General features: G+C 44.5%; 1 protein-coding gene across 1 annotated transcript in view; it reads left to right on the top strand.

Annotated features, from left to right (window-relative positions):
- Window positions 1-8,400, top strand: part of LOC113424620 (macrophage mannose receptor 1-like) — a 68,214-nt gene extending 59,814 nt beyond the window's left edge. Inside the window, exons 29-30 of the mRNA XM_087947034.1 lie at window positions 5,818-5,859; window positions 6,967-8,400. Of these exons, the coding sequence (XP_087803160.1) occupies window positions 5,818-5,859; window positions 6,967-7,217 (293 nt within the window). The 3' untranslated portion in view covers window positions 7,218-8,400. The remainder of the gene's footprint in view (window positions 1-5,817; window positions 5,860-6,966) is intronic.
- The last annotated feature ends 14,125 nt before the right edge of the window (window positions 8,401-22,525 follow it).

Here is a 22,525-nt window from a genome sequence, read left to right as displayed (position 1 = left end):
GGTGCTTTTTCAAGAGCCAACTGGACTTTCTGTTTTTTTTTTTTAAAAAAAAGATGTATCACTTCTCACCCCCACTACCCACTAGAGAAGCTTCTTTGATGAGAAGCGAAACATCTTCAAAGAAAAACCAGAAAGTCCAGTTGCCTTTTGAAAAAGCATCTTTGGGACAACACCTCTGAAATTTTGTAAAGAGATGAATGACAAATCTCTTCAGAGGATTCAAGCAAGAAGATTTATGAGGAGTCCATGTTTTTTCACCTTACAAGAAAAGAAGTCACATATTTTCCACTCCTACACAATGTTTTGAGTACAGTAGGAATCGAAATTATAGCATCCAAACTGATGGCCATCCAGCCTTTGCTTGAATATATGAAGTGAAGGGAAACTATCTTGGTAATTGAACCATATACAGAACTGTTTTGCTATTAGGATGTCTTTTCTAATATTCAACCTGTTCTGTACAGTCATTTACATACTCGTAAACGCCGCGCGGTGATTGGACAAGATGCACGGCGAGCTGATTGGCCGAGCGAGCCGCAGTGATTGGCCCGCCGTGAATCTCCCGCGATTGGTGAAAACTAATCGCGGGAGATTCAAAGCGGTGTCATTGGCCGCGGCCGCCGCAGCCAAAGAATAAAAGCCGCCGCTTTTCCCCTTACGAGCCGAGCCGATCTCGGAGCAAATAAAGAGCTGAAACTAAGTCACTGGCTCCGAGTCTATTCTTCCACGACGGACACGACACTGGCGAGGAAGGTGGGATCCCAAGCCTAAATCCCGAAAGCATGTGTCTGGAGGAAATAAGACCGACGAGATGGCCAGCATCGCCCCACCAGCGCCTTTCAACCCCGCTACTGAGGATTGGGAATCATACACCGACCGATTCCTGATGTTCCTCGAAAGTAGCAACCTAAAGGACGCGAATGGGCAGAAGAAAAGAGCCGTCTTCCTAACGCACTGCGGGCCCGCGGTGTTCAAGATGGCGAAGGCCCTTACGAAACCCGAAGACGTGAAAACGATGGACTGGGCCGATCTCGAACCCTTACTCCGAAACCACTATGCCCCCGCCGTGCCCACCCTCATCAGGCGGCACGATTTCTACCGGAGGGACCAGAGAGCGGGCGAGAGCATCAGCGATTTTGTGGCTGACCTGCGGAAACTCGGGGGCATGTGTGGCTTTACGGACATGGACGAGGTACTCCGAGACCGCGTCGTCCTAGGGCTCCGAGATCCGGTACTGCAAAGCCGACTAATGGCAAAAGGCAACATCGCCCTCACCGACGTCCTCGCAGACGCCACCGCAGCCGAAGCAACCCGGAAGTCGGCGGCTCGAATGCGGAGACCCACCGCGACTACCGATACGGGCCTGACAACCGAGACACGCGCCGAAGCAAGCCTCCGGGAGACCACCACCACACACCATGGTGACCTCGACTCCGGTTCCGACACCACGGACGAGGAAGAGGACATCCATCGACTCCAGACGGAACGAGACCGGCGCGATCGGCGGAGTCGTAAGTCGGGGCCCCAATGCGCCGGGTGCGGAGGCGACCACCCTCGATTGGAGTGCCGATTTTTTGATGCGATATGCCGGCACTGTGACAAAAGAGGGCACATCGCCCGAGTCTGCCGACTTAAGAAAAACCACAGCCCCGGCAGAGAGAGACAACAGCAACCGAGATTTAGACGGCACCCCCAGGCCCAGAGACTGCCAATCCGAAAATCGCTGGAGCCGAGAGGGACGGGCCGCCGAAATGGTGACAATCGGCAGAGAGAGGAAACCCACCAGACGGTCGTCATCAGCCATTCGTCCAGCAATGACGCCCGGAAGGTATATGTGGAAGTGAGCATCAAGGGCGAACCATACAAGATGGAGGTGGACTCCGGATCCTACCTCTCCATGGTTGCATGGCGGGAAATCAAGCGCCTGGTGCCCAAAATCCAAAGAAGGGGATTAGAAAGCCAGAAACTAATCCTCAAGGACTACCAGGGAAATCGCATCCCGGTAGTCGGAACAGGCCAGTTCGAAATAAAATTCAAGGGATGAAAGGCAAGGCTCCCATTGACGATCGTGGACCGAGACCGACCCAGCCTTTTAGGACTACAATGGTTCGCGCCACTCGGGATCGAGGTGACGGGCATCGATCACATCGGGAAGCCAATTGGGAGGAACAACTGTAAGGGACTTCCAGGAAGTGTTCGACGGCACCCTAGGCAAGTACCAAGGGCCCCCTATTTCTTTCAGCCTAGACCCCAGCGTTCCCCCAAGATGCCTAAAACCACGGCGGGTACCTTTTCGCACTCCGGCCCAAGATCGACGAGCAAATAAACAAGCTCGTCAGTCAGGGGGTTCTCGAACCAATTGACCACGCCAGACCCCCATAGTCACCCCAGTCAAGCCCGATGGGTCAGTGAGAATCTGCGGGACTATAAGGCCACCCTCAACTGCGCATTACAACAGAGCGCCTATCCCGTCCCAGTGGTTCAGCATCTCCTACACTCACTGAGGGGAGGCAAGGTTTTGCGAAACTCGACCTGGCGCAAGCATACCAACAACTGCCGGTTGACGCAGAAACCGCCGAGGCGCAAACCATAGTAACCCACCGGGGGGCTTTCCGATGTAAGAGACTCCAGTTTGGAGTCAGTGTGGCACAAGGAATATTCCAGAACCTCATGGAGAGACTCCTGCAAGGAATCAAGGGGTGGTGCCCTACTTGACGACGTACTGGTGTTGGCAGCCAACCAAAAGAACTGGAGGGCCGCCTGAGGGAGGTCCTAACGAAATTCAAAAATGCGGGGCTGAAGGTTAAAAAGGAAAAATGCCAATTACATACTGAGAGGGTCGAATTCTAGGGTACCTTTTTAGACCGGCACGGAATTCACCCAACCGAAAAAAATCAGAGCGATCAAGGAAGCCCCAGGCCGAAGAATAAAACGGAACTACAGGCATTTCTAGGGCTGCTTAATTTCTATAATGTTTTCCTGCCACAGAAGGCGACCGCGGCAGAGCCTTTGCATAGGCTCTTGGACAAGGAGGCCCCGTGGACTTGGGGGAAACGCGAGGAAGCCGCCTTCAACAAAACCAAGGACCTACTCACCTCAGATGCTGTCCTCATCCAATACAACGAGACCCTACCGCTAGCTGTCACATGCGACGCATCACCCTTTGGCGTCGGCACCGTCCTCAGCCACACTCTCGCCGATGGAAAAGAAGCACCCATCGCCTTCTTCTCAAGGACCCTCACCAAACCGGAAAGAAACTACAGCCAGCTGGACAAGGAGGCCCTGACTATCATTGCCGCTGTCAAAAGGTTCCATGAATACATCTACGGCCGGACGTTCACCATCGTCACCAACCACAAGCCGCTGCTGGGAATCCTGGCAGGAAACAGGGCCACCCCGAACATTCTATCTCCAAGAATGACAAGGTGGTCCGAATTCCTTGCCGCCTACAGTTACCGGCTCACACACCGACCCGGTAAGACAATCACCCACGCAGACGCCCTGAGCCGCACGCCGCTACCTGACCTGGACACCGACCCAGCACCCACGACAACCACCCTTAGCATAGAGGCTCTGCCCGATCTACCCGTAACCACGTCAGACATTGCCCGCGAAACTAATAAAGACAAACGTCTGGCACGAGTGTTACATTGGGTAGAGAAGGGGTGGCCCGAAAAAGACGTCGATGAAACATTCAGGACATTTCAGAACCGGCAAACAGAACTGTCATTACAAAAAGGTTGTTTACTTTGGGGGGATAGGGTTGTCATCCCGGAAAAATTACAGGGAAAGGTATTGGAATTGTTGCACGAGGGACACCCGGGCATCGTGCGGACTAAAGCCTTGGCCAGAAGCTACGCATGGTGGCCAGGGATAGACAAACAGATCGAGGCTTGGGTGGCAGCATGCAACCGATGTCAGGAAACCAGGCCTAACCCCCCTGCCGCCCCAATCCTGGAATGGGAAACCCCCAGGGGACCATGGTCCAGGATTCACATAGACTTTGCCGGACCCACAAAAGGACACACCTTCCTCATTACGGTAGATGCTTACTCCAACTGGTTGGAGGTAAGCAACATGAAAACTACCACCACATAGGCCATTACCAAAGAACTCAGAAGGCTGTTCGCAACCCACAGCCTCCCAGACGTCGTCGTATCCGACAACGGGCCCCAATTTACCTCGCTAGAATTCGGAAAATTCCTAGCAGAGCGGGGGATATGACACGCATTAACAGCGCCGGCACATCTGGCAGCGAACGGGAGGGCGGAACGGATGGTTCAATTTACAAGAAAAACAATCCAGAAAATAGAAAATGGGGAAATCCAAGACAAAATAAATAAAATGCTTTTGATACAACACATAACCCCAAACACAACAACTAACAAAAGCCTGGCAGAACTATTAATAGGGAGGAAATTAAGGTCCCCATTAGACAGGCTGCACCCCACATACAACCCAGAAAAAACTCCAAACTCCTCAAGCAAAGACCAAACATTTAAACCAGGCGACACAGTATATGCAAGGAACCTTACCGGGGACCCACTGTGGATACCAGCAACCGTAACCCAAGTGACAGGTCCCGCTCGTACCGTTTCCAAACAACCGACGGACGAGCATGGAAAGCGACACATCGACCAATTAAGGTCAAGAACTACCACGGAAACACAACCGACACGCAAACAGACACAAACACATACCCAGAAAAGAAGGGGACCCCCAACACAAACCAAGAGGGGAGGGAAGACCCCAATAACCAACCCACACCAGAAAGAAACTGGGAATACTCACCAGCAAACAGCCAGCTCGAAGCCTCACCAGAAAGAAGCAGCCAGGCCAGCTCAACCAGCCCAGAAAGACCAGGCGGGAGGGCAACAACCGCAGCTCAACCAGCCCGAGTAGACCGGGAGGGAGCTGCGACGAAAGGCCCGGCTCACCCTTCCAGGCGGTTCCATCGGCGAGGCAGAGAGCAACACAGAACCCGACCGAACCGGCCGGGAACCAAGCACCAACTAACCTGTGCAGGTCAAGTAGGCAAGTACGAAGCCCCGCCTACTTACGGGACTACGTTACGTAGGACCATACCAAGAGGGGAGGGGTGTTCTGTACAGTCATTTACATACTCTTAAACGCCGCGCGGTGATTGGACAAGACGCACGGCGAGCTGATTGGCGAGCGAGCCGCAGTGATTGGCCACGCGCGAATCTCCCGCGATTGGTGGAAACTAATCGCAGGAGATTCAAAGCGGTGTCATTGGCCACGGCCACCGCGGCCAAAGAATAAAAACCGCCCGCTTTTTCCCTTACGAGCCGAGCCGATCTCGAAGCAAATAAAGAGCTGAAACTAAGTCACTAGCTCCGAGTCTTTCTTCCACGACGGACACGACACAACCAGAATCTGCTTTCATGTAATTTAATGCCATTGTTTTTTGCCTAGCACCTGGGTGTGATTAAGGTCAGATCTCTGTAAGTCTGTTTCAGATACTTGAAAACTCCTTTACTGTCTCTCCTCAGCTCTTATTTCTTTACCTCAAAGCTGAGCATTAGCAGCATCTCCCTGCATTGACAGAAGAGTCTGACCAGTGCAGAATGTAGTGGGAATTTTACTTTCTGTGAACTATACTTCTATTGGTACAACCTGAAACTGAATTTATCTTTTTGACTATTATATTATCTTGCTATTTATACAAAACTCAGTTTGTGATCAATGATAATTCCAACGATAATTTAGAAGGAATTAAATTTGTTCTGCTTATAGCATTGAAATGTAAAGGACTCTGAACATAACATAATTCATAATATTTCTCTTCTTTTACAGTTGTTGAAACAGTACCTACTGAGAAGATATCAGAAAACAAAGGTAAGAATTTATGCACAATAAATAAATGTTACTGAAAGATATATTTCTGTCACCTACCTACCTACTTGCCTCTTTCTCTTTCTTTCTCTCTTTCCTGTCTCTCTCGTATCTTTTAAAATAATTAATTTTACATTATTATATCAACTAGCTTATAAAATTTAAATGTTAAGATGTGGGATTGTTTTTGTTGCCTTTCTGAGAATACAGTACCAGAGAAATGAATCTTTCAGTTTCCTTCAACCTGATGCATTTAGAAATATTAAAACAAAATATATAGCATTCCCAATTCACATGAGTTTTGATCTAATACAATCGGAGTGCACCAAGTAGAATACTATTGTCTTCTGGAGTCAGAACATCATGCAGCAAATAACTTTTAGGCAAAATTCCAGCAATTCTTAAATTTGATTTAAATTCTTTGGTCAGGGGAAATAACAAATCTGAGAACAATTTGAAATACCACCCATAATGAATTTTCCTAATCCTTATTTATAATGCAAGTTCTCCTCTAGGATAAACCCCATGGCATTCAGTGCAAAAGTTGCAGATAACTAGAAGGAAAGAAACAGAAATAAATAATTTCAGTACCCAAAAACAAAACAGTTATCTGCTTGAGAGCGGAGGAAAGAAAGAATTAAATGTCTCTTAAGCAAAGAAGCTGGGAAAAGGGACACAGTTGAAGTTCTCACCAATGAGAACTTCACCTTCAGTCTTACAGGGAGGGAAAAAGCTTTTTCCAATTTCAGTAAAGTTGAGTTAAGGAAGAAATTTTGGGCCAAAGTGGGGGTCAGATATATCTGGGATCAGCTACATATTGGCCCAATATAGTGATGTTTTAGTGTTGATGTTACAGTATCAACAGTATTTAGTGTTGATGTTTGATGTTACAGTATCAACAGTATTTAGTGTTGATGTTACCAAAGAAATGGATTCAAATGCCACAAGACCACAAAGATCACTGGATTCTCCTTTAGCCACCTCACAATGTTAATGAAAAAAATAAATGGCGAGGAATGGTATCCAGTAATCTTTGAAGGACAAAGCCCAACTATGCTAAGAGGAATTTCCCTGAATGTTGTGTTGTGATTATCCTGCATTTATTTACAGAATCAAGAAAGACAGATGTCATTCCTTCACCAACCCACAACAAAGCCATCATTGTCGTTGTGCTAGTGATTCTCATTGTTTCCGGAGCTGCTCTCACAGGTTTCTATTTCTACAAGAAAAGGAATCAACATGGCTCGATAGAGGAGAATTTTGAGAATTCTTTTTATTTTACTGGTGGAGATGCTCCAACAACTAGCGATGGAATAGATCTGGTCATGAACATGGAGAAGAATGAACAGGCAACCAATTAGTCTGGCAACAATCTAAACTGTGTCTTGTTTAATAAACACTGACTTCTGAAAGCACACTACCACATTCTAATGCCAAATTGATAAAATAATTATAAGTCTATCTGTTTCAGCATCTTTACTACATATTAAAAGCAATAATCATTTCATTGCAGACACCATGTAATGCAGCTGCTTTGCATTCAAAGTAAACAATAATACATATAGCTAAGTTGTTGGATAACAAGAGGCAACTTACAACATTTAAGTGAAAATCTATTCTCAAATTCATACTGCAGTTTGAGGGAAACATGGCAACTGCTAAATTTGATAGTATTTCTGGGACCAGAAAAAAAAAACAGGGAAAGGAAAGAACAATAGAACTACATTACTGAGTCAGTAAGCTATATTCTAATGCTGAATTCCTGAAACAAAAATAATGGAATAATTTACATTAACTTGAAGGGCAATAATAAATTAAAGATTTGAAAAGGTGTCTTGTCTGGGGAAGTATTATAGTTGCTTCCCTTTGTCTGCATCACTAAACTTGCCCCTGTCTAAATTATGAGGATAACATCATTTGATTGCTGGATAGCAAGATGGGCAGCATATAAATTTAATAAACATAATAAATTTAATAACATAATAAAATTTGATATATTCCCCATTGGTAAGGCAGATCTAAGATTCTACTGGGATATTTAATTGCTTTATTGAATGTGTTGTACTTCTTAAATAAGTAGCAAATTTGCAAATGCAAACGTATCTAACATATATTTCTGTAACATCATCATATGCTCAAATAGTTATTCAACAAGAAGCCTGCAAATTGCATATCAAAGTATTGGCATTATATTAGTATTACAGGAACAATTTCAGATTAAATTTATATAGTAAAATGGTAGAGTTGGAAAGGATCCCAAGGATCATCTGAGGTTCCCAAGGATCATCTAATCTAACCCTTTGTCCTATGCAGGAAAATCAATTAGACCACTCTGAAGAAATTAAAATATTGTCTTAAAAACCTACAGAGATTAAGAACCCAGAACTTTGGTAAATGGAATGTTTAACTTTCCATCTGACCATCACAAAGTTTTTATTTTCATGCACATTATTTCTGGTTCTAGTTTTGGGACAGTGCAAAATAGTTTGTGATTATCTTCTCTGTATGCTGGTCAGTTATTGCAATAAATGTAAAATATTTGAACACTGTTTCCCTTCCACAGTCTTTTTTCCAGACTAGATGTTTAAATTCTTACATGTATTTTGGTATGACTTTTCTCCCTTGTTTGAGCTTGTTTTAACCTGTGAATATAGGCTAGACTCTGGGGAAGCAATCATTTTCGGTGTCACTACATGACTTTGCACTTTTATGGATTGTAATTTTAATCATTTTTTAAAAGGCTTCAAATCTTTCAAATCTCTCAATTCTATTCTGAGAGATTTAGGTCATTAAAAAGTGTTTTTCTTTGGGGGTTTATGCAGATGCCATCTCAGATAAGTTGTGTTGCTGACTGCTACTTTCGATTTAGCCCATGATATTTCCACCTAAACATTTCCAGAGATAAAATGGGACAACATATGAGTTATGTTCCTTGCCTTGAACAAATCTTTGGAAACAAGGGCAGATATTATAAGTAGATAGATAAGCAAAAAATGTCAATAGCTTGATGTTAAGGCTCTCATCCTATTTTCCAATCGTCTGATCAGAATTTTGGCAAATAGGATCTGCTGCTTCCTGTATGAGAACTATGGGGAGTAAGAGAAAATATCAAAAAGAAAAGGGAAGAGGAACTTAACTCTCTTACTCTTTCGTTAGAACATTTTATTTTAACCCTGTAATTATTTCCTTTTTTCCTATAATTTTAAAATTCATATGATGATCATTGACCAATTGACCATTTCAAATAAATCTGAGGTTTCCCTTCCCCATTTGGATCAAAACTATATTTGAAACTGTTCATTGATGCTTAGAATAAGATATCTAATATCATATGAAATTGTATTGTTTTCAAGCTGTAAATGATGTTCAATGTAAAATACAGCAGAGTTTAAATTTTCAAATATGAATGAACAAAAATATGCATGGGTTTACTTAGATCACCTCTGCATTTCTTTACAATAAACAGCAACAGATATGTGTACTCCAGGTTGAATGCTGATTTTGTGAATTGAAATATAGTTTACAATAAAGTTCAACTCCAGAATTGAAAACTTCCAGATTCTCAATCTCAGCCTGCATATTATAATTTGATTATTATTACTAAATATGACCAATTTTTCATTTTTAATAATCTATTTCGAAACTTTTATTGATCCGAAGAATCATTTGATGGAGGGAATCTAAAGAAGTTTTTATTTTCGACACCCCGCCTTGATAACTATGAATCTTTCTGTCAATGTGTTAACATCAATGTGTTAACTTATTCTATTAATTTTTTTTTAAAGGAACATGGGACATTTTTCAAAGCACTAGCCAACTTTACAAAGCTGTCTTTGGACTTATATTAGCATTCTCAGAATCCAGGTGTGAACATTAATGAACTAGCACAGCTCCCCCATGAAGGTTGTGTGCTTTCTCCTCTTCTCTTCTCCCTATATACCAATGACTGCAGTTCAAACGATCCATCTGTTAAAATACTGAAGTTTGCTGATGACACAACAGTGATTGGTTTCATTCGAGACAATGACAAATTTGCATACAGACAGGAGGTTATACAATTTGCCTCATGGTGTAACCGGAACAATTTGGAACTGAACACAGTCAAAACTGAAGAAATGGTGGTAGACTTTAGAAGAAATCCTTCCATACTACCATGTCTTACTATACTAGACAACACAATATCAACAGTAGATCTTCAAATTTCTAGGTTCTACTATATCACATGACCTAAAATGGATACCTAACTTCAAAAACATCATCAAAAAAGCACAGCAAAGAATATTCTTTTTGCACCAACTCAGAAAGCTTGAACTGCCCAAGGAGCTGCTGATACAGTTCTACAGAGGAATTACTGAGTCTATCATCTGCACCTCTATAACTGTCTGGTTTGGTTCTGCAACCCAACAGGACAGACACAGACTTCAAAGAGTAATTAGGACTGCAGAAAAAACAATTACTACCCACCTGCCTTCAATCGAGGAACTGTATACTGCATGAGTCAAAAAGAAGGCTGTGAAAATATTTACAGACCCCTCATATCCTGGACATAAACTGTTTCAACTCCTCCCCTCAGAACGACGCTATAGAGCACTGCACACCAGAACAACTAGACACAAGAACAGTTTTTTTTCCTGAAAGCCATCACTCTGCTAAACAAATAATTCCCTCAATACTGTTCAATTATTACAAAGTCTGCACTACTATTACTATTAACCTTCTCATCACTTCTTATCACCCCTCCCCTCCCACTTGTGACTGTATGAGTTAACTTTGTCACTTGTATCCTTACAATTTATATTGACTGTTTCCTAGTATGATTTGATTGCTGATTGTACCCTATGACTATCATTAAGTGTTGTACCTTATGATTCTTGACTTGATAAATGTATCTTTTCTTTTATGTATACTGAGAGTATTTGCATCAAGACAAATTTATTGTGTGTCCAATCACAGTTGGCCAATAAAGAATTCTATTCTATTCTGTTCAAGGTATTGTAGGAAGGTGTTGTGAACTAAAGAAATGTAATTAATAAAGATTCATTTGCATAGCAGGATCGTAATCCTGCACTTCCTATTGGCCCATATAGTGGCAAGTTATGATTGGTTCATTCCGAGCAATCTGATTGGCTGTTGGCGGGCCGTGCCAAGATTCAAACGCTATAACACTATCCATTGGTTATCCGGATAGCAGTTTACTCTATAAAAGAGTGACTGCTAGCCGGGGGGTTTTGTCTCTGTTATGCTTGTTGAATAAAGAGCTGAAGTTCACGGTTTACAGTCTGGTCTCCGTTCATTAAACCCATGCCTCAAACTTAACACTGGCGATGAGGATGGGATGCGGAGACAAAAGAGCTGACTAAACCCTACAGAGCACCAACCGAAGCACGTGGCTGAGAGCGCATCTACATCGGCAGGATGTCAGGTGGCGCTATACCACCCGCTCCTTTTGACCCGAAAAAGGAAGACTGGGAGTCATATATGGATCGGTTTCAAATGTTTCTAGAAACCAACAATTTGAAAGACGCTACACCTGGAAAGAAGCGGGCGGTGTTCTTGACCCATTGTGGACCGGCCGTTTTTAAGATGGCGAAAGCGCTCGCGAAACCGGCTGAGGTGAAATCAATGGATTGGGACAACCTCGAACCTATCCTACGGGCTCACTATGCCCCGCCGTACCAACGTTGGTCCGGAGACACGAATTTTATCAACGGGATCAGCGGAAGGGTGAAAGTATTGCAGACTTCATCGCTGACCTTAGAAACCTGGGAGGCCTCTGTGGGTTTTCAAACCTAGAAGAAGCTATGCGAGACCGCATAGTTCTGGGATTAGATGACCACACAGTACAGAGCAAGATCATGGCAAAGGGGGACATTGGTCTTGCAGATGCCATTGCAGACGCTACTGCAGCAGAGGCAACCAAAAAGTCGGCCGCTCGAATGCGCCGCACCAACGCACCGCTCCGTCAATTTGCCCGTGAAGCCTCGCCTCACCTAGAAAGACACTCAGCAACAGCGCACCATGAGGACCTCGAGTCCCAGTCTGAGAGTGATGAAGAAGAGGTTAACAGGCTTCGGGCCGAACGAGATCAACAAACTCTAAAATTTCAGCTCCCATGTGCGGGTTGTAGGGGAAACCACCCACGATCCGGTTGCAAATTCCTTGACGCAATCTGCCGTTCCTGTGGGAAGAGAGGCCACATCGCACGCATCTGCAGGAGTAAGAGGGAATCCAACACGAACAGAAAGGAGAACAACCTCCGCCAAACCACAGGGAACCTCCCTGCAAATCGGGATCGTTTGAATAACCAATGGAACAACCATGCCTACAGCAGCAAAACATCTGCTCTTCCAGCAAGACGAGAAGAGGCACACCAGACTATTATTATCGGCCACGCTTCGTCATTAGACAAACAAAAGATCTGAGTGGAAGTTACCATCGAGAACCAACCTTGCCTGATGGAAGTTGACTCTGGGTCGTCCCTCTCAATGGTTTCCTGGAAGACCCTTAAACAGCTGATCCCTGCCATCCGTCGTCAAGACCTCAGGACACAGAAAATCATCCTCAGAGACTACCAAGGGAACATGATCCCAGTCGTCGGAGAAAGTCAAGTCCAAGTATCTTTTAAAAATCGTGCCATGTCACTCCCATTAACTGTCGTCGATGGTGACCGGCCCAGTTTACTAGGCCTATAATGGTTCGCCCCACTCGGGATCGAGGTGGCCGGCATTCACCGGGCCGGAAGCGACGATTGGGAAGAGAGCATCATCCAGGAATTCCACGACGTGTTTTCGGACAACTTAGGCAAGTACAAGGGGACCCCTATATCCTTTAGCCTCAATCCAGAAGTAGCCCCTATCCGCCTTAAGCCTCGTCGGGTGCCGTTCGCCCTTAAACCCAAGATTGACGAGCAACTTGATAAGTTAATAGCCCAAGGGGTGTTGGAGCCTATTGACCATGCCCATTGGGAAACCCCAATCGTAACCCCCATCAAACTGGGTGGGTCGATTAGAATTTGTGGAGACTACCGCACCAACCTGAACCACGCACTCCAACAGAGCGCTTATCTGGTGCCGGTGGTTCAACATCTTCTCCACTCCCTGGGCGGCGGGAAGATCTTCGCGAAGTTGGACTTAGCGCAAGTGTATCAACAACTACCCGTTGATGCGGAAACCGCAGAGGCACAGACTATCGTTACACACCGAGGTGCCTTTAAATGCAACAGACTCCAGTTCGAGTCAGTGTAGCCCCGGATATTTCAGAGTCTAATGGAGAGACTTTTACAGGGAATAAAAGGGGTTGTACCGTACTTGATGACGTTTTAATTGCTGCCCCAAATAGAGAAGAGCTTGAAAGGCGTCTCAGATTGGTTTTACATAGATTTATGGACGCCGGTCTCAAGGTTAAAAGAAATAAATGTCAACTATCCACTGAAAGGGTAGAGTTTCTCAGATACCTCCTCGATAAACAAGGTATTCACCCTACCGAAAACAAACTCAGGGCAATCAAGAACGCCCCAAGACCTAAAAATAAGACTGATCTCCAGGCTTTCCTGGGACTTATTAACTTTTACAACATCTTCTTGTCCCAGAAGGCGACCGTAGCTGAGCCCCTACATAGACTTCTCGACAAGAAAGCCACAAGAAAGCCACCTGAGAAGAACGCTCTTTTCAAAAAGTGAAAGACTTATTAACATTCGATGCTGTTCTAATGCAGTACAATGAGACTTTGCCATTAAATATTACGTGTGACGCATCACCATTTGGGGTTGGAGCCATTTTGAGTCACGTGTTACCAAACGGGAATGAGGCTCCCACTGCGTACTTTTCCCGCACATTATCAAAGGCTGAACGAAACTATAGCCAACTTGACAAAGAGGCTCTTGCTATTGTATCAGCCGTGAAGCGATTTCACGAATATGTTTACGGGCGGCCCTTTACTCTAGTTACAGACCACAAGCCTTTACTTGGCATTTTAGCAGGTGATAAACCAACGCCGCATATATTGTCGCCTAGAATGACTCGCTGGTCAGAATTCCTAGCAGCCTACAACTACGTATTGCAGCATCGCCCAGGGAAAGCCATTCCCCATGCTGACGCTTTGAGCCGTTCCCCACTTCCGGAAACCATCAGCGACCCAGCTCCAACCCTCACTACGCTGCAAATTGAAACTCTCAACTCGCTGCCACTAACGGCAAGGGATATCGCTGCCGACACAAAACGGGACTCTATCCTCGCAAGAGTTCTCAGTTGGGTCGAACGCGGGTGGCCAGTCGAAGAAACCCCCACCACTTTTGCACCGCTCAAACACTGGCAAACGGAACTATTTTCCCAGAAGGGCTGCATCCTATGGGGAGATAGAGTCGTCGTACCAGAGAGACTACAGCGACTCGTGTTGCAAACCCAGCACGAAGGACATCCGGGCATCGTCCGCATGAAGGCTCTCGCTCGAAGCTACGCGTGGTGGCCAGGCATCGATAAACAAATTGAAGCCTGGGTAACCACGTGTAGAAACTGCCAAGAAGTCAGCAACGCCCCACCGAGACCAATTCCCACCGAATGGGAAACTCCTCGAGGCCCGTGGTCCCGCATCCACATTGATTTCAAGGGACCCACTAAAGGACACACTTTTCTCCTAACCGTGGATGCTTACTTCAACTGGCTCGAAATCCACAAGGTGAAAAGCACAACTACTGACTCCGTTATTAAAAAACTAGATAGATTATTTGCAACACACGGGTTTCCGGACGTTCTAGTTTCTGACAACGGACCCCAGTTCACTGCTCTCACCTTCGAACAATACTTGGTGGACCCGGCATCCGCCATGCCTTAACTTCGCCGGCTCACCCTGCGGCAAACGGTAGGGGCGGAACGGATGGTCCAATTCGTTAAAAGACACTACAAAAATGGATCCGGGGACATTGATGCTAGATTGAACAAAATACTCTTACTACAGCACATTACCCCCACAGTGTCACCAACAAGACTCCAGCCGAACTTTTAATGGGGCGGAAGCTTCGCTCCCACCTTGACCGATTACACCCGTCGTATTCGCCAGAGAAACCTTGTGGATCCAGCGGAACGTATCGCCAATTCAAGGTGGGTGACTTGGTCTACGCCAAAAACCTTTCGGCGAACCGTTGTGGGTCCCAGCCACCGTAGTCTACCTCACTGGCCCTAGATCTTACCGCCTTAAGACGACAGACGGCAAGATATGGAAACGCCACATAGATCAACTTCGATCTCGTTTACAGCCCAATATCCGCAACCCCCCAGACTTCCAAACTCAGGGGGGAGGGAGTGCCGAGGGGGACGAGGGCCGTATAGACGACGTAATGTCGAGGACAGGTGGCCGCTAAACCGAGTACTCGCGCCACCTGAAGAGGGTCCGGGATCGGGGGCATCCTCCCCACAGAGGAACACCGTAGTGGAAACATGCCCGCCCGATCCAGGAATGGACTTAAGGGACCCTGATAGTATTAAAAACAGCACCGTGGAATCAAGCCCGTGTGAAGACGAGCCTTGCGTTCCGCCGGAACCGAACTTTAAACAAAAACCGGTGGAACAGGAAAAATCGAATAGGCAGGTAAAACGACCTGCATACCTGCGCGATTACGTCACCACGGCCGTCAAACGGAACCCAGGGGGGAGGGGTGTTGTGAACTAAAGAAATGTAATTAATAAAGATTCATTTGCATAGCAGGATTGTAATCCTGCACTTCCTATTGGCCCATATAGTGGCAAGTTATGATTGGTTCATTCCGAGCAATCTGATTGGCTGTTGGCGGGCCGTGCCAAGATTCAAACGCTATAACACTATCCATTGGTTATCCGGATAGCAGTTTGCTCTATAAAAGAGTGATTGCTAGCCGGGGTTTTTTGTCTCTGTTATGCTTGTTGAATAAAGAGCTGAAGTTCACTGTTTACAGTCTGGTCTCCGTTCATTAAACCCATGCCTCAAACTTAACAGAAACTATAGTTGGGAAGGGAAGACTCCACTACTTGCTTTGAACTTCCTTCCATCTCTTCTTCCTGCACATGAAAATTCTGAAGCTGAAGTTATGCAGCAGGACTGCTCACTAAAAGTTGTATTATTGCACATAAGGCCTATACCGGTCAACTTACAACCTGAACTGAGCCCAAAATTACAGTTGCTAAGCAAGACAGTTAAGTAAGTTTTGCCCCATTTGGCACAGTTGTTAAATGTATCATTAAGGTTGTTAAGTGAATAATTTGACTATTAAGCAAATCTGGTTTTCCCGTTGATTTTGCTTATCAGAAGCTGGTTAGGAAAGTTAAAAATGCTGATCACATGACCCCCAGTTCAACCATCATAAATACATGCCAGTCGCCAAGTGTTGGAATTTTAACCACATGACCATGGGATGCTGCAATGGTTGTAAGTATAAGTCACTTTTTCAGTGTTGTTTTAACTAGTGAGTTGAGGACTATCTGTATCTTAGATTACACAGATGAATTTGGAAAGAGGAAGTACAGGTTGTGTCTCTCAAAGATTTTCCACTTGCTTGATCAGTTTTATTCTCTGAATCCCAATGCTTGTGAAGTGTCATTACGCAATGTCAAATATATGAATGAAAACTTACAAAAAAATGTTCTCCATTTCCTCTTCCCTTGCTAGCAATTTATTTTTGTCAAAAGAAAATAGTTCCCTATCTCCAGTACAATCTGTCATGATCACTTTCCACAGACAATCATTTCACTTCCTATTCATTTCTGAATTCTGGGAATGAGTGCTGAAGAGGTCTGTCTTTACCAAGCTAGTCCTAGTGAGAAAGGGCATACAGTCTGATTCTCTTGAAAGAGAGGCATATACTAATTATTTTTGATTCTTGCTATAGGGAATTTCATCATAGAGCAATATTGTTCTGCTTGAAAAATGTTTATGTCTAAAATATTTATGAATCAGTTTAATAAATTCTGGAGTACAGTACTTCTTGATAATTTATTTAAAAGCAATTCTAATTTATTTTGATTCTTCATATTCAAGGAATTCTTCAATGCCATCTGGGAAATTCTGGAGCTGAAAATCCACATATCTTAAAGTTGCTGAGGTTGAGAAATGTGTGTTTGGTTTTCTGCATTAGAGTACTTGGCGGTCAAGTACCTTCTGAAGAAATTTGGATGGATTCAACTAAACTACAATCCATTTTGTCTTAAGAGTACTTTCACAGCATTCTAAAAGATAAATGGTTTTTCTTAGACTGTGTCAAACTTTATTTTAAATTGATTCGAACTTGGCAACATTGATAATACCACTGATTTATGTCACTAATTTTTAAGTAGGACTCATTCATTTTTCAACACATCTTGATCATCTTGATCCTGCCTATCCCTTTGTGGGATTTAAGGGCCATCAGGAGAGGCCGCCCGAGGCAGTGATAGCGCCTACCCATCCGTGGACAGGGAGGCAAGGCGACAGCCTGCGCTGCGTCCTCCTCCAAGCTGAGCCCAGCCAAGTGAGCGCCTCTGCCTGATGCCTGTGCCACTGCAGTGTTTGGAGCTGCAGGTGCATTTGGACATGCGTGGGAATGGGGACGGGCTGGGCGAGGGGTGGAAAGGACAGGTGGCTTTGGACTCTCTCTGCCAGACCCGCCAGCCAGGGAAGCAGCGCTGCCGTCACCTCGCCCCCCTGTCCACAGATGGGTGGGCGCTATAATTGCCTCGGGCAGCCTCTCCCGGTGGCCCCTTCGGGTTCAGACTGGAGGGACTTGGGAAGGAAGCCAAGCTCAGGTTGGCCCAGCTCTTTCATTTGGCAGGCAGGTGCGCACCCGCGGGTTGCTTTCCCGGCTCTGCCCAGCCCGCATGGCTCTGGCGTGGCCCTGGAAGGATGAGTGGAGGGCCCGGCGGGGAGGCGCTCGCTGCCTTGGTGAGAGCTCTGCCGCCAGGCAGGAGGGCCCGCCTGTCAGCTGTGCTGGGCGCCCCAGGTGAAACTCTTCACGCTCTGCCCAGCACCAGGCAGGGATGGTGGCTGGGCGCTTCTTCTGGGGTGGGCCGATCCTGCGCTGCAGCCTCGGGAGATTTGCTTCCCCACGTGGGGTTGGGCTGCCCTCTCGGGCAGGGGAGGCTTTGTCGTACCAGTAGTAGGGCATCGTTTTTAAAACAATTGGCTTTGCCTTCGAAGACGAAGGGAAGGCGGCGACAGGAGCACCTGAAGCCGAGTGTCTCTGCCAGGCTCCGGTTGCAGGGACGAGCCCTGGCTGGCCGCGCGTGGCTGCGCCAAATGCCAGCAGCATGGGGAGAAGAGAAAGCAACAGTGGCGGAAGGTCTCCTGATACAAAGTGCCCCACCAACGCCGAAGTCAACACAGGCAGCACCATATCCGGGTATTCAACAAAAGTACTTCCTAATGGCAAGCCCACCCGCCATTCCCCCCCATTTAGCATGTTTAATATAGGCCTTAATTTGGGGGGAGGGGCTTAATTTGATTTTATGCCTATAAAACATGCTGGGACTTCCTATTGGGGGAGGTTGTATTGTTGAAGAAATACAGTAAGTATATTATGTCCACAGCATTTTTCTTATCCACTAATTTAGTCACTTTGTGAAACAAATAAGTTTTGTTTGGCATGATTTGTTTTTGATGAATCCCTGTTGGTTTGCTTATTATAATTTTGTTTGCTTCTAGGTGTATACAGATTTGTTGCTAGATTATCTTTTCCAAATTCTTCTCAGGTATTGATTTCAGACTGATTGGCCTGTAATTTCCCAAATTTCTTCCTTTTTTGAAAATGGGAATAACATCAGCTCTTTTCCAGTCTTGAAGTAACTCCCTGGTGATTCAAAAACTCTGAAAGATATATTTCAATGGTTCTGAAATCATGTATGCCAATTCCTACAGAACTTTGGGATGTAATCTGTCAGGACCCAATGATTTGAATCCATCTATTTTCTTACCTTATTTTTCATATTTTAATTTGAATTCTTAACCTGTCTTTTACAATTCTGTTTTTGGTAAGTTGAGTTCTGTTTTCTTTTTGTGTGAAGACAGATGCAAAATGTGAATTAAGCAGTTCTACTTTCTCTCTATTTTCCTGTTACTTCTTTGGCATTTTCTTCCATTAGTGGACTGATTGTTTCTTTGACTTTTTCTTGTTTTTATGCATTGAAAGAAACTTTTTTGAATTGTTTTTGACATTTATTGCAAGTCCTACTTCATTCAAAGCATTGATTTTCCTAACTTCAACTTTGCAAATTTGGACTATTTGTTGATATTCTGCCTAAATTATATGTCCCTCTTTCCATTTTTACTTATTCTTTTTTTCTCTCAGTTGGTCTGAGAGTTCTTTGTGCAACCATGCTGTTTTTTTCTTGTTTTTCTTTTTTAGCGGTATTGAACTGACATGGGCTTTTATAATAATACTTTTCAGAGTTTCCCAAAATTCTTGACTTGATATTCCCTTTAAGATTTTCATCCATGGTATCCTTCCCAAGCTCTCTCTGAGTTTGTTAAAATCAGCTCTTTTAAAGTCTAAGACACTGGTTTGATTATGTTCTGAGCTTGTGTCTTTTTTATATTGAATTTTGATATGACATGATTTCTCTCCCTTAAAGTTCCTGCAACTTCAATTTCCTCTATTGCTTCTTCTCAGTTGGTAAGAATAAGATGCAATGTAGCTGTCCCTCTAATTGTCTCCTTTATCTTTTGGGTGATGAAGTTGTTTGATAGGCTGGTCAGAAATCTGTTCAATGTCTCATTTGCTGCAGTTTGTCTCCCAATTGATATTAGTTAAAGTCCCTCATTACTAATGTGTTGTGTTTCCTACCTACATTGGTTAACTAATTAGCAAAAAGTTCGTTTATTTCTTCTGCTTGGTTGGCGAGGTATCCGTTATTTATTTAGCATATGGCACATGTTAGCCAGGGATCACCGAGGTGGCTGGCTGCCTCTGTGAAAGGAATTTGGGGGGGGGCAGTTTTATCTTTACCTGCGGGATGCCTGAATGCTGGTAGGCAATTGGGGGAGGTTCCTTTCTTGTCCTTCCATGGTTTATTTGCTCATGGGAATCGAACTGCCAAACTGCTGACCTCAGCAGTGCACAGGCCCAGCATCTTACCATGTGAGCCACTGTGACCTCTGGGGGCTCTGTAGTATACACCTATAGCAATGTTATTCTTGTTTCTTTTTATGTTGACCCATACGAATCCTAGAAGGCTTTCATCCTTTACTGTGTACATCTCTGTAGAGAGGAAGTGTTTTCTAATGCAATTCCACCTCCTTTTTTATTAGGTCTGTTTCTTTTGAATAGTTAGTATCCTTCTATCAGTACATTCCAGTCATGAGTTTCATGTCAACCAAATTTCTGTGATGGCAGCTATATCATACTTGCCCTTGTCATCCTGACTGATATCTGGCACACCCAGGTCTTAAAGGACTTCCAGAACATCAAAAGAGATGGAGCTAACATAACATTAGGGGTGGGGAGGGAGAGAGAAAGTTCTATAAGTTGGGCACCATAGCAGAAAAACCCCATTTCTTGGGATTTGTCAAATATAGGTTCCTAGCAGATTATTTTCTCATCATGCCCTCTGTGCTGAATCTAATGGATCAGAGTGATATAATCAAGGAAAGGCTTCCTCTCAAGTAACCTGGCCCTATACCATGAAGGATTTTACAGGTTAAAACCAGCAATTTTAATTGGACCTGGAAGGAAACTGGCATCAATGTAGTATGCGTAAGAAATGTCTGTCTTTGGATATTCATTACTGCCTATGCCACTATATTCTGCATCAGCTTCTGAATGTAGAATGCCTTAAAATACCACCAGTTACCACCAAACTGAAGGTAACTAGAGCATTTGTGATTGCAAGCATCCAGGAATGAGTGCAACTGGCACACAACTCCAAGTGGTTGCAAAGAACATTCTAATCACAACTACCAACTGCTACACAATCATAATTTCTGAATCTAGGAGGACCCATAAGTTTGTGCACTGGGTCTGTGCAGTTCCATCCAGCACCAAAAATGGCATAGTCCTAGAACATGCAGCCCCCACCCCCAACTCAGATAATAATTTGTCACTCATGCCATATTGAATAACCTCTCCCATTTTTTCAGGAAGCTTTTTGATGCCACTTTCACTTCTCTCTTTCTTTGTGGTTCAGATTCTGAAGGCAGGAAATAGGCATTCCTTCAGAAACACCAATTTCTGCAAAATTATGCTACAGCTAAATGTTGTCCTCCCTTGCCCCACTACTCCAAAACAGGTCCATATTTAGATGAAACATCTCCATCAAGTGAGAACCACTTCACCAAAGTATCTGTGCCATTAACCAAGAGCTTCTACTTTCAGGAATTTTCTCCCAGTATGATGGGGAACCTGAGGCCCTTTGGGAGTTGCCAAACATTAATATCTACCAATACTGATAATTTGTACTGGTGCTGTTGGGAATTGTAGCAGTTACTAGAGGCCACAGAAATAAATACTCTGCCTAAATGTTTAGTGTAACATGTTATTTAACTTTTTTTTTTTTTTACTCCAGGTCTGTCTTCCAATTAAGAAAGAAAGTGTCCATTCAATTTTTTCCAAACTACTGCAAAGAACTCTTCTTTAAAATCTGGCATTTCAGACCTGAAACTATATTTTAGATCAGTGATTGCCAATCAGTGGGCCAGGGACCACTGGTGATCTGTGAAAAAATTTGGTAGTCCGCAGAGAAATATCACCCCCAAACCACCCCCCAAAGCAATGAATCCAGGCTGCATGGGAACACAAGGCTTGCGTTGCTTGCATTGCAAACAACATGAGGTAGTGAGGGGAGGGGGGAAAGGGTGGAGGGGGGAATTTGCCCCACTCGCCCCATGCGCCTCACCTGGCCACCAGGCTGTTTCTTTCCGCTTCTTTCTTCTTCTGCTTTTGGCTGCACACAAGGAAAGCAGCAAAAGTCTTTCTTTCCCTCCCACAAACTCCACCAGAAATGAGTCTTTGGGACTCTGCAAGGCATCTTTGCTCCAAGAGGCTGTGCCAGCAAAGACTCATTTCTGGTGGAGTTTGGGAAAAAGAAACACTTCTGCTGCTTCTGTTGCTTTCCTTGCATGAAACCAAAGTCTCTCTTTCTCTCTCTCCCGCTGAGCTGGAAACAGTATCCTGCAATCCCAAATAAAAAATGATCGATCAGTAGGAAAACGGGGTGGGGAATTTTCCTGCAGACTTTTTTGGGGGGATTTTCCCAGGGTCTCTGGTCTGTGGGATTTAAAGTTATAAGTTTGGTGGTCCTTGACGTCCAAAGATTGGCCATCCTTGTTCTAGATAGTACAAGAAACATTCAGTCTTTAATGCTCTCAACCTATTGAAAGACAGCCTGGAAATATCCTTGCTCCCCTATCTTCAGTCAAATTACTGTTGCCTGATATCATGACACTATACATATTAGAATTTTAAATTGCACACACAATCTACATTTTTCAAAATAATATTTCCCATTCCTCCTTCAGACACATAGAACATAAAGCCAAGTCACTGTGATGACCCGTAGTCTCTCAAAATAACCCAAAACCTAAAACATACATTAAAGTCCGGTAAGGCCTTCAACTTAACTTCAGTGTTTTGTTAGGCACAGTTTAAAGTCACAAAAGCAAATAATGAGGCAAAAGAAAACCAAAACAAGCCGCATTGACAAGAGTTCAAGCAAACCAAGATAACTAATCATAAACT

This window comes from Notechis scutatus, chromosome Z (assembly GCF_049901735.1).
Source record: "Notechis scutatus isolate UNSWTSFEM ecotype Mainland chromosome Z, rNotScu1.2, whole genome shotgun sequence".
In the NCBI taxonomy this organism is placed as follows: Eukaryota; Metazoa; Chordata; class Lepidosauria; order Squamata; family Elapidae; genus Notechis; species Notechis scutatus.
Note: the sequence above shows the minus strand (reverse complement) of the source record. Positions and strands in the feature narration are given on the sequence as shown.